Raw genomic sequence first — 11,687 nt, 5'->3', positions numbered from 1 at the left:
AGCTCGAGGGCTTTCCTTGACCTGAGCAGCACCCTGTAAGTGAAGTCATACTTTGCTCGTTTTATTCACTTAGGCACAAATGATGAATATGACTTCATAATAGCTTTCAACAAGAACGTCACCATGGTAACTCAGGGCCCATCACAGCCATACTATTATGGGATTCCGTGACTTGCTGTCATGCATAAGAGGAAAGCACCAGGCTAAAATTGAAACAGCATGTATCCCTCTGACTATATATATGAGGATGCTGCTTCACAACTGGCCTCTGTCCACCAAACATTTAGCCATGAGCTCACAAATCTCTGCAAAATGTATTAACTTATTTAGATTGCTGTTCAGACTGAACATACACATACGCTGAACTGACGCGAATGAACATACAGGAACATAACATTCTAACTTTGTTACAGTACATGTGTTAAGAGTTCTCCGTCACTGGAAGACAACTGTAAATGTCCCTGTGTTTCTTTTCTATGCAGCAAACTGCCTGCAGGTTTGGACTATTCCGGTCTTAGATTTCAATCAGAGCATATCTGTATTAGCAATCAGCAGTGTGTTTTTATTGGGGTGACAGAGCTTTTGAAAGACATTCTCTAGGGGGTTTCTGAGACAGGAACTGCATATAGCCCCCTGGTCATATGGGACACAAACCATACAGCCACGAACAAACATAATAAGATCATTTGTTCCTTGGCAAACTGGGAAAAAAATACTTGTAAATTACATGAGCAAAATGGCAAACTGTTCACAATGAACAATCTTTCTGTTGGGACGTCATTAAAGATACAGTGTGTGCATTGTAAAATAAAGCAATTATATTGTACCGGCCTCCTGATATCCTGATGAGGCTTCTCAGACATGCAGATTCAAATGTCCTTAACAGACATAATCCAGAAACAACTCCCCAAATTGCACTAAAACTAAAGCCTGGCCAGTGGCTCCACTATAATAAAGCGCCCACACTTTGCCACAAAGTTCCCCATCCCTTTTAGTAGCGCTTTGCTCCATTGTACTGCAGCTAGGCAGTTCCCATGACGCCGATGAATCAAAACACTTTCTCCACTTAGGAAAATAAAGCCGCGGCTAGCCTTTTTTTATGGGAAACTCATGAGAAATCACTCTAATCCCCTCACTTCCGCCCCCGGGGCTGCCTGCCTGGCTGCCTGCGGACCTCTGGGCCGATCTATCCACCGTAGCCGGTTGGAGGACAGCGGTGGCCTATTTGCCCCCGCGTCGGGACTCTGGGGCCGTGCAGACAGCTTTGGCAAGGCCCGGGACAATGTCATCATTAATGCGCCCCCCCCTCCCCACCCAACACATAAAATGCACTGAGGACCTTATTTTTGGCCACTCCTTCTCTCTCTCTGGGCCCGGGACAACTGAGGCATTTGTCTCCTCTTGTCGGCTGCCCCTGTTGGGACCACCACTTTCCAACCGTTTACGGCCACATTCATTTCTCTCACTTTGCTCCTGCTGCCTTTCCTCTACTGCTCCGTCTCCCAGGGGTCGTACGTACAGCACAGTACAGAGCAGCACCGGTCTACAACACCTCGCTGTAGCTTTGCTGCCATTCAGACACGGCTCATTGCAAGTGTACTGCCTGCATTCTGGGGATATCTGGCCCCAGCTCCCCCCCCCCAAGGAATGGTTTGAAGCTCGCACATCCAAAAAGCGTCTGACCTAGGAGCAGGACAACCAAAGGACCAGATGAAGAAAAGTCACGTCTGAAGAAGGGTGCTCACCCGAAACGTTACGATAAAACTGGGAGCAAAAAAATCCTGGTTTGAAGCGGACTTTTTCCTTTTCTTCATCCGCTGCTCCCCCCCAAACTCACCAGAGCATTAGTCTCTGTGATGCTGGGCCTCAAACCCCCTGTCTTCTGCACCACGACGGGGCTGCTGCCGTCATCCGTTGAGCTCTCTGTGAGGTCCAGCCCTGGATCGACGGAGGAGAATGAGGTCCCCTGTAGCGAGTAATAGAAAGGAACATGAAAAACAGGGAAAAGGCGGCACTGTGCATAAAGAACATGTACCGTATTAGCAATTTCAGGGTTCTGCCTTCCCCAGTTTGTGAGCACTGTAAAACAGGAAAAGATCATTTGTGTTTTTTTACGACCCCTGTTGGATGAACTAGAAAAAAATGAGTTAGTCCTAAGTTGTAGAGTAGTTAAACTTAAAGCAACATTAAATCGTATTTTTAAGGTAATGTAATGTTTCCAAAACTAGTTCAAGCTGGTTTCTCAGCTTGTAACATGGTGAAAGGCACCTCTGAGTAAATCCCCTTTGCCATCCTCCATAGGCTTATAACTTAGCAAGTCCAGAGTGGGCCGCCTCTATGAAGTTTGCATGCTTTATTGTGAGAAACGAGGACAACTGCTTTATGTGCTTTAGGTTTTGTAGTGTTCATGACTATGCTGTAATCAAACTATAATGGTTGACCTGTTGTTTAGCCATCTTGATGCTTTAATGGAGTTATGTTGAGTCAATTTATAGTGTGTGTATGCAGTGCATGTTACAGTGCAAATGCCCGGCCTGGCGATTGTTAAACTAGCTTGAAGATTGCTTGGAGTTTTTCACAGGCTTTCGCACATTTTTCAAGAGGATATTTTTATTACAACGGGTAAAGTTTGTCTTTTTGAGCCGTTTGGTAGGTGCGTAATCCCATAACGGTAAGGAAGAAACACGGAAAGGAATTGCATTCAAGAGCTGAATGCAGATCAGGAAAAACTGGTAACACCTTATTTTAGGGATACATCTATAAGCACTATTACATACAATGTTAATGCCTGCATAAGTAACTTGTAAGGCATGTACTAAGCAAACGCTAAGGCATACTAGGTCCTTACTAAGGTTAAATTGGTAATAAATCCCTTATTGTGCATGAACAAGACATTTGTGAATACATGCCTAACAAATGTTTGATTTTGCTTTGTACATACCTTGCAAGTTACTTATACAGGAACATTGTATGCATTAGTGCTAATAGATGTATCCCTAAAATAAAGTCTTACCGAAAAACTGTATTTTTCCATTTTTTTACTACCATGCCAGAAGCCTGGTACAGTCTTGTAGAAGTACACTGGTACCTGTTTCTTGTGTGTGGAGCGCGGGGTCTTTGCAACGCCACACTCGGTGCTATACAGGCTGCAGTGATCTCTGGCAGCATCCGCGTCTCCCATCAGGAAGGTCATCTGCCTCAGCTCCCCCTGCATACACAAAACACACGCACGCACGCACGCACGCACGCACGCACGCACGCACGCACGCACGCACGCACGCACGCACGCACGCACGCACGCACGCACACACACACACACACACACACACACACACACACACACACACACACACACACACACACACACACACACCTGTCAGGAGCTTCAAACGAAATGCGATACACTCACTCACCTGTCCATCCGTTCGCCCAGGTAGACATGCATCTCATCTCCCCCACCCTAAAGGGCCAGTGGATGGATTCAGTTCCACTGTGGGCCCAGTCCTGCTTTATGTGTGTTCTATACCCAAAATTCCATCCCTTTTCATCTCCAGTTTTTTTTTTTGGTGCGCAGCCATGAATGTGATGTGTCTACACTGCACATGACAGGCGATCCACCTGAGGGGAACAGAGGGTGCTGCTGAGCTCTATGGCACACACGTGCGCCCCTTTTTGCACACCTGGCACTAAAAAGCAAGCAGGCAGCAGCAGATAGTTGGCCGTTGCCCATATTCTACTATGAAAGCCTCCGGGCGGGCAGGCAGGCAGGCAGAGGTTGCTTGTCTACTTGGAATGTGTTCAGCTGCTTGTTACCCTGGTGCCAAAATACATAGACAACAGCCAGCTGACCTCAGCCTAACACTATTGTCACAACAACAAAGGGCAACAACTACGTACATCGAAGTATACCTGTACAACTCATTGATCACTATGTGGTTGCCAAGTAATGCTTAGATCTCTAAAATCAAGCTGCATGATATAGGATTAAGGTAAGGTTATGATTTCTTATGATGTCAGGAATGTTTTCCTAGTTGTGGGGAAATTTTTAATTTCATTAAACATTTTATGTTAGATTTAAAAAAAAAATCTGAGTAAAGTACTGCGTGCGCAACTATATTTTCCATTTTTAAGTTATCTCTGACTGAAAAGTGACATTTCTTCCTCTTTTATTGATTGTTTTTGAACTTTTAAGTTGTTTACCTGAACTTTCATGCTACTAAGGTGCAGTGCTATTCATACTTCAATGTCAAGTGTATCGTGAAACACCGTCAAGGCTTTGATGTATATTCAGACAGACAATACATTTCCAAGTTTTCCACGTTGAAAAAACGAAACAGAAGACATACTTCCTGACCTAACCTGGAACATTCTTCTGACCTAACCCTGAGGCCCTGGTCAACACCAAACACATCTATGAGTCAACGTCCTCATATGAATCTTCAAGAAGATTCATGCCAATCATCATTCACGAAACACATCAACGCCTTGATGTATCTCTGGACTAACAATACATTTCCAAGTTTTCCAAGTCGAACCGACAAGACAGAAGACAGTTCCTGACTTAACCTGGAACATTTTTCTGACCTAACCCTGAGGCCTGGTCAAACACCAAAGCATATATCTGACCACGTTCTCATGTGAATCATCTAGAAGGCCTCTTCTGCTGTCCACAACAAGTCAGACAGACAACACAGATGTTAAAGACGAAGTGCCTTGAGCGCTTGACAAATACCAGTGAGACCTGGCAACTGGGTTTAACGGCGCTGATTGATTAGAAGAAGTTGAGGACAGCACTAAAGCTCAGTAAGAGCAACACACAGATCTACGGACAGAGTGGGGGGCAAAGGAGTCAGTTTTCCCGGGCCCAGGGAAAAGGGCGGGGGGAGGGGCATAATTGGGACCCCATTACCCCATGTTCTGTATGCATTGAAAAGGGGGGGCCTTCCAGATGATTTTGTCCCGGGCCCAGTCAAAACTGTCAGTGGCCCTGGCTACACAGCTAGTACTGAGTAATAGCCTCTTCTATAGGAGGATTTATGGCCCAAAAATGCAGAGGTGGAGCGAATTCCACAGAAATCGTGGCTGCAAGAAGTGATTAATTTTGTTTTTCTGACACTGACAACTATACTTATTTCTTTTTCTTATTATGCCAAGAAAACGTATAAGCAAGTGCATGGCACATGCCATTTTTCTGCATTTCTAAAGTCTGTGTCTAGAACAAAGGCATGTATTTTTGGATCAATGTACAGTATTACAGAAGCTTTTGTGTGAGATGAGATCACACCGCAACCATAATTCTAAGCAGTTATAAATAAAACAAACAGACACATGATAGATATACAGCGCCAAATAGCAGACAGAACAGACGTGGAGGTCTTCTAATCTAAATCGTTGGGTCTAAACCTACTTCAAACGGTGTTTCAAATCCCTCCAGGATGCCACCCACGGTGAGGAGTCCTTCTGTGGTGATGCCCATGTACGGGTAGACCCACTTTATCGTCTCCACCAGCACGCAGTCCACATATAGCGTCAGGGCCTTGGAGGACACGCCGACAGACACATAGTGCCACCGGGAGTCAGACACGGCCACTGAGAACCTGGAAAAAGACCAGAGGACTGTTATGTGGATATTGTGGGAAATAGTTTACATGAATGACAGAAATATATGCATAGGAGATTTTCTTAGTCAAAGTCCCGTTGCTGGGAGGTGATGAAAGCTATATAGTTAACAGAATGTAACAGTGTGTTTGCTTGCGTACAAAACGTGCGCATGTTTAGCTGGTAGCAGGGGTGCTCAACTACAAACTCCAACTCCGATGAAGTTGGGACGTTTGGTAAACAGTGAATAAAATCAAAATGCTATCATTTTCAAAACATTCAATCTATTCATTAGATGGAGAATGGTGAAAAGACAACATATTAAGTGTTAAAACCGAGAAAAAATATTGTTCTATTTCGTTCCTTCTGACCGCCAGAGGCGGTGCTTTCAGCACTGAATATTCATCTCACGGATGACGCAGGTCGAGAATTAGTATCAACAAAGTCACGTGACCTGGGTGACGTCACCAGTTGACCCCGTGTCAGGGGTTAAGATACTGGTGAACCCAGGAAATGACCTCTTTCATTTTCTCGAGAAGCAGGTTTCGAGTTGTTTGTTTGAGCGCTTTTGATTATAACCACTAACGCGCTGTTCGTTTCCTACCCAAAGGGTTGGGGCTGTGGTTTTTATCACCCCCCACGAAACGGCGTTAGTCGATTGCTATTATTTATGTTATATATTTTTCGTTTGATTTGACTGAGTGTTGTCCGCTCGGTTGACATACAATTGGCCACCTAGCTGGCAATTAGCCACCTGGCTGGCTACACCGGCCTCAACCAAGGAAGGTAGGCCGTGTTCTGTTCAATTATTTTCTGTTAACCTATTATTTCAGTGGTGTGTTTCGCAACTGAATTTGGACTTGCAGTTTGGTGGCGCGGTGCGCCTAGATTAACGACTGCCTGCCTGGTATTGACGTTCGTTAAGGTAAGTGGACTGTCATTTCCTTTCGATTTCTTTCCCCGGTGTTCTCGCCGCTGGAAATTACTGTTTGCTGAGCGATTGCTGCAGCATCCGATGTGAGCTCGGCTTATTGTGCTGCGTGCTTGTGTAGACGTTGCGGCTTTATTGTTTGTATAGCCTGTCTGTATACGGTTTGCGATTAGCGTGCCCAGTGTGTTTTCGCTGGGGCCCTCGCACCGTTAGCGTCACCTGCGCTGCACTGTGTTCACCCCGGTTGTTATTACTTCCCGGTTGTGTTATTTATTATTATTTCATTATTGTTTTCACCTGGGGTGCTCTCGCCCCGTTGTGTGTTGCTTGTTTTTTTGTCAGATTAGAGTTACCATCTGACTGCTGACTTCTCCGCCGCTGGCCATGGAGGCCTTTCTCTCCTGCGCCTCCTGCCAGGCCCCTCTTGCATTGGACGATGGCCACCGCGAATGCCCCTCCTGCCTGGGACTAGAGCATCTACGTCAGGGCCTGACAGACATGGCATGCGCTGACTGTGTTTGTCTCAGTGTGGCAGTGCGCAAGACTAGGCTAGCAGCGATGAACCCTCACCTTGACTCCTCCATGCCCACAGAAGGTCAAGAGGCGTCGGTGGATACTGCGGTGAAGCCTGGCAAGCGCCATGGGGTGGCTTTCCGGCCTGCCACGGACGCTAAGCGACGATGCCCAGATGACTTGGCTGCTAAGGTCGACAAGATGGCAGCAGACATGGAGTCGTTGAAGGCCCTACTCACAGGCCTCCGGCCTCCGGCACTGGAGGCTGGTGTTCCCGCCTCCACCCGGACTGACCAAGAGAGCGTGCGGTCACTGTCCCCTCCACAGCTGTTTCCTTTCGGGGTGGAACGGGATCCGGATGTTCTTTCCACCCAGGCTTCGGAGAATCTTGGATATGGGGAGGCTGTGCACCATGACTCCACCTCCCGGACGGGCTCCATGGCCTCCAGCCACGGCACAGCGGAGGCGTCAGAGGCGTCTGAAAGTGGACGGCCGTCGATCCAGCCGGCCCTGAAGGTTGCTTTGGCCCGGCTGGGCTTGGACACGCCTTCTGTGGCGCCGCAGCAGCATAGTGTTTTTTTCAGGGGCCCGGCACCGCCCTCCCTGGTACCTATGCCGCCCTCAGCCCCGTACATCGCGGAACTACAGAGGTGTTGGGTAAACCCCGCACGCACCTCCCACCTCCACAAGGATGGCAGGGCCCTGGCGTCCATGCAGGACGCCTCCACCTACGGCCTGAAGTGTATGCCGAACATCGAGCCCTCGGTAGCCGCCCTGGTCCTGTCACCCAATGAGGCTCTACGACCCGATGCCAGGTGCCCTCGTCCTCAGTGCCGTGTGACTGACGACTTTATAGTCCGGGGATACGACACGGCGGCGCGTATGGGACGGATGGGAAACTCCATGTCCCACTTGCTGTTGGCCCTCTCACAGACACTTCACGGGGCGGACCCTACGGCCCAGGAGCTCTGTGATGCGGTGCTCCAGGCCTTTGCCTTCTCGTCGAGGGAGCTTGGTCGGCTGATGTCCCTCCTCACCCTCGCCCGCCGCCAGATATGGCTAGCGCAGTCCCCGCTGACGGAAGCTGACAGACGCGTGCTCCGCTCTCTGCCTGTCCAGCCCGGGGAGCTCTTTGGCCAGGCTGCCCAGCAGGCCCTGGATAGGAGTGCCCAAGTGGTGCAGGCCCGGCAACAATATGCAGGACTCCGCCGCGTGTACTCGCGTGGCGCCTCTGCTCCGGCCTCTGGGGGACCCGTGCCACCACCACCACCACCTCCGCCGTCTCGACCTCGTGCTCGGCGGGACACCAGACGAGTGGATGACTTTCGCCGCTCCACTGCCTCCCGGAGCCGCGGTGCTACACATCAGTCTCAGCCCGCCCCCCGTCGCTCCCCTAGTGGCCGACGGGGGCGGTCTGGGCGCCATTGACTACATCACGCCGGCGGTCGGCCGCTACTCCAGCCAGGAGCTCCACTGCTGGAGGACGCGGACCACGGACCCCTGGGTGCTGTCAACCCTCACAGAGGGTTACAGCATCCAATTCAGTCGCCGACCGCCGTGCTTTCAAGGGGTCATCGATACCACCATGGGCCGCCCGGAGAAGGCCCTCATTCTCCGGGGAGAAATCGGCACCCTCCTGGAGAAAGGAGCGATATCCGCCGTCAACGGCAGCAGACAGCAAGGTGGGTTTTATTCAACCTATTTTCTGATACCAAAAAAGGATGGCGGTCTACGACCCATCCTGGACTTGAGATCACTGAACCGCTATTTGAGGGTACTGAGATTCAAGATGCTGCGCACATCGGATGTGTTGCTCCACATTCGAGAAGGCGACTGGTTCGCGTCCATCGATCTGAAGGACGCCTACTTTCATGTGCCTATTGCTCCCCACCACCGGCAATTCCTCCGGTTTGCCTTCGAGGGCCAGGCCTACGAGTTCAATGTCCTGCCCTTCGGCATTTCTCTGGCGCCGCGGGTATTCACGAGGTGTGTCGCAGCTGCGTTGGCGCCACTGCAAGCACAGGGCTTGCGTATTCTACCCTACCTGGACGACTGGCTGATCTGTTCCCAGTCGGAGGATCAGGCCCGCGCCGACATCGCCACGGTACTTGCACATGTTGCGGACCTAGGGCTCAAGGTCAACTTCCGGAAGAGCTCTCTGATGCCCAGCCAGGAGGCCGTCTTCCTGGGCATGCACCTGGACTCGAGGTCGCTGAGGGCGACCCCCTCCCAAACCAGGATCCGCAGTATCTGCCAGCTGCTTGGGCACTTCAGACTGGGCAGGTCCCTCACCCTGAAGGAGTTTCAGCGTCTGCTGGGTATGCTCGCGGCGGCCTCCTCTCTGGTGCCTCTAGGACTCTTGGACCTCCGTCCACTTCAGAGGTGGGTGATCGATCTCCACCTTCACCCTGCCCGGCATGGGCACAGGCTGGTGCGGGTTACGCACGCCTGTTACAGGCTCCTTCGCCCATGGAGGAGGGCGGCGTATTTCCTGAGAGGTGTTCCCCTGGCCGCTGTCCCTTCCCGAAGGGAGGTCGTCACCACGGACGCCTCCCTGGGCGGTTGGGGTGCGGTCTGGCAGTGCCGGACGGTCAGGGGCTGCTGGGACCCACAGCAGCAACAGTGGCATATCAATGTTTTGGAGCTCCAGGCTGTGTTGCTCGGCCTGCGACACTTCCTTCCCCATCTGAGCGGTCTACATGTCCTGGTACGGACCGACAACTCTACAGTGGTATATTACATAAACCACCAGGGCGGCACCAAGTCCCGCCGGTGCTTGAGAGTGGCCGACCAGCTGTTACGGTGGGCCCATCGACATCTGCTGAGTCTGCGGGCCATGTATTTGCCGGGTGTGGCCAACACGGCGGCGGATCTGCTATCCCGGCAGGGCCCCGATCCGGGGGGTTGGAGGCTCCATCCAGCAGTGGTCCTCACCATCTGGGAGCGCTTTGGCAGGGCGGAGGTCGACCTCTTTGCCTGCCAGGAGTCGACGCATTGCCCTCTCTGGTTCAGCCTCCGGGGTCCGAGTCCCCTGGGACAGGACGCACTGGCGCATGCTTGGCCGTGCCAACGGCTGTACGCCTTTCCCCCTCTGCCCTTGATCGTGCAGACCCTGCACAGAGTAGCGTTGGAAGACCACGAGCTGCTGCTGGTGGCCCCTCGTTGGCCGGGTCGGGTGTGGTTTCCCACACTACTCCAGCTCCTGGACGGAGAACCCTGGTGCCTGCCGGTGAGAGCGGACTTACTGTCACAGCTGGGGGGCCAGATCTGGCATCCGTGTCCAGCCCGGCTACAGCTTTGGGTGTGGCCGCTCAAGGGCCGGACCCCCTGCTAGGGCTCTGTGCTCCTGCAGTGGTCGACACTATTGCTAACTCCCGGGCACCCTCCACCACTGCCCTATATGCCAACAGGTGGAATTTGTTCTCTGACTGGTGTCTGACTCGGGGAGCAGAGCCTACGGACTGCCCCCTGCCTACCATTTTATCATTTCTCCAGTCCCTCTTTGATAGGGGACTTGCTCCTTCCACCATTAAGGTCTATGCAGCAGCCATTTCTGCCCGTCATGCCCGTGTTGAGGGTAGGACGGTGGGGTCCCATCCCTTGGTGGCACGTTTCTTGAAGGGTACACTCCGTTTGAGGCCCCCTCGACGGAGTCGGGTGCCCACGTGGGACCTGTCGTTGGTGCTACAGGCCCTTTGCAGCGCACCGTTTGAGCCCCTGTCGACGGCGGACATCTCCTGGCTCTCCTTGAAGACCGCCTTCCTTCTGACCATTACATCGGCGAGGCGTGTCAGTGAACTGCATGCACTCTCGGTCAGCGAGGACTGCCTGCGATGGCACCCTGGCGACACTGGGGTCACCTTGTGGCCTAACCCGTCGTTTCTGCCAAAGACCCTCTCCACTAATTTTGTCAACCGACCTCTTAGCCTGGCGGCGTTTACGGAGGATCAGGATGGGGGCTCTGGACTTTTGTGTCCAGTTCGCGCCCTCAGGGAGTACACATCCCGTACGGCGGATTTTCGCCGAAGTGACGCCCTGTTCCTGTGTCACACAGGGCCGAGGAGGGGTCTGGCACTCTCTAAACAGAGACTGTCCAAATGGATTGTGGATGCCATTCTGTATGCCTACAGGCATGGTAACTCTCTGATTCCTCAAGGTGTTCGGGCACACTCTACTAGAGGTATGGCTGCTTCGTGGGCATCGCTGAAGGGCGTGCCCCTCTCAGACATTTGCAGCGCAGCGTCATGGACATCCAGCTGCACTTTTACAAGATTTTATCGGCTCAACGTTGTTCCACATAATCCTGTGGCAACGGCGGTGGTTTCAGGCCCGCCACAATAACTCTGACTGCGGGTAAGCACTCCTCATGACTTTGTTGGTATTGGTCATCCAGTGCTGAAAGCACCGCCTCTGGCGGTCAGAAGGAACGAAATAGAACGAAGGTTATGTATATAACCACGGTTCTATGAGTTCCGGATGACCGCCAGAGCTTGGCAGTCACTCGGAGTGTGTTCGAGAAAATTTGCCAAGAGGTCATTTCCTGGGTTCACCAGTATCTTAACCCCTGACACGGGGTCAACTGGTGACGTCACCCAGGTCACGTGACTTTGTTGATACTAATTCTCGACCTGCGTCATCCGTGAGA

At 51.6% G+C, this 11,687-nt stretch overlaps 1 protein-coding gene across 1 annotated transcript in view; it reads right to left on the bottom strand.

Annotated features, from left to right (window-relative positions):
- Nucleotides 1-6,125, bottom strand: part of si:dkey-61l1.4 (collagen alpha-1(V) chain) — a 38,255-nt gene extending 32,130 nt beyond the window's left edge. Inside the window, exons 1-4 of the mRNA XM_063193733.1 lie at nt 6,097-6,125; nt 5,408-5,597; nt 3,089-3,208; nt 1,838-1,966 (exon numbers count right to left, since the gene is read on the bottom strand). Of these exons, the coding sequence (XP_063049803.1) occupies nt 1,838-1,966; nt 3,089-3,208; nt 5,408-5,597; nt 6,097-6,125 (468 nt within the window). The remainder of the gene's footprint in view (nt 1-1,837; nt 1,967-3,088; nt 3,209-5,407; nt 5,598-6,096) is intronic.
- Between the last annotated feature and the right edge of the window lie 5,562 nt (nt 6,126-11,687).

This window comes from Engraulis encrasicolus, chromosome 3, assembly GCF_034702125.1.
Source record: "Engraulis encrasicolus isolate BLACKSEA-1 chromosome 3, IST_EnEncr_1.0, whole genome shotgun sequence".
NCBI lineage: Eukaryota > Metazoa > Chordata > Actinopteri > Clupeiformes > Engraulidae > Engraulis > Engraulis encrasicolus.
The sequence above is the reverse complement of the archived record's forward strand: the minus strand, read 5'-3'. Positions and strand labels throughout refer to the sequence as shown.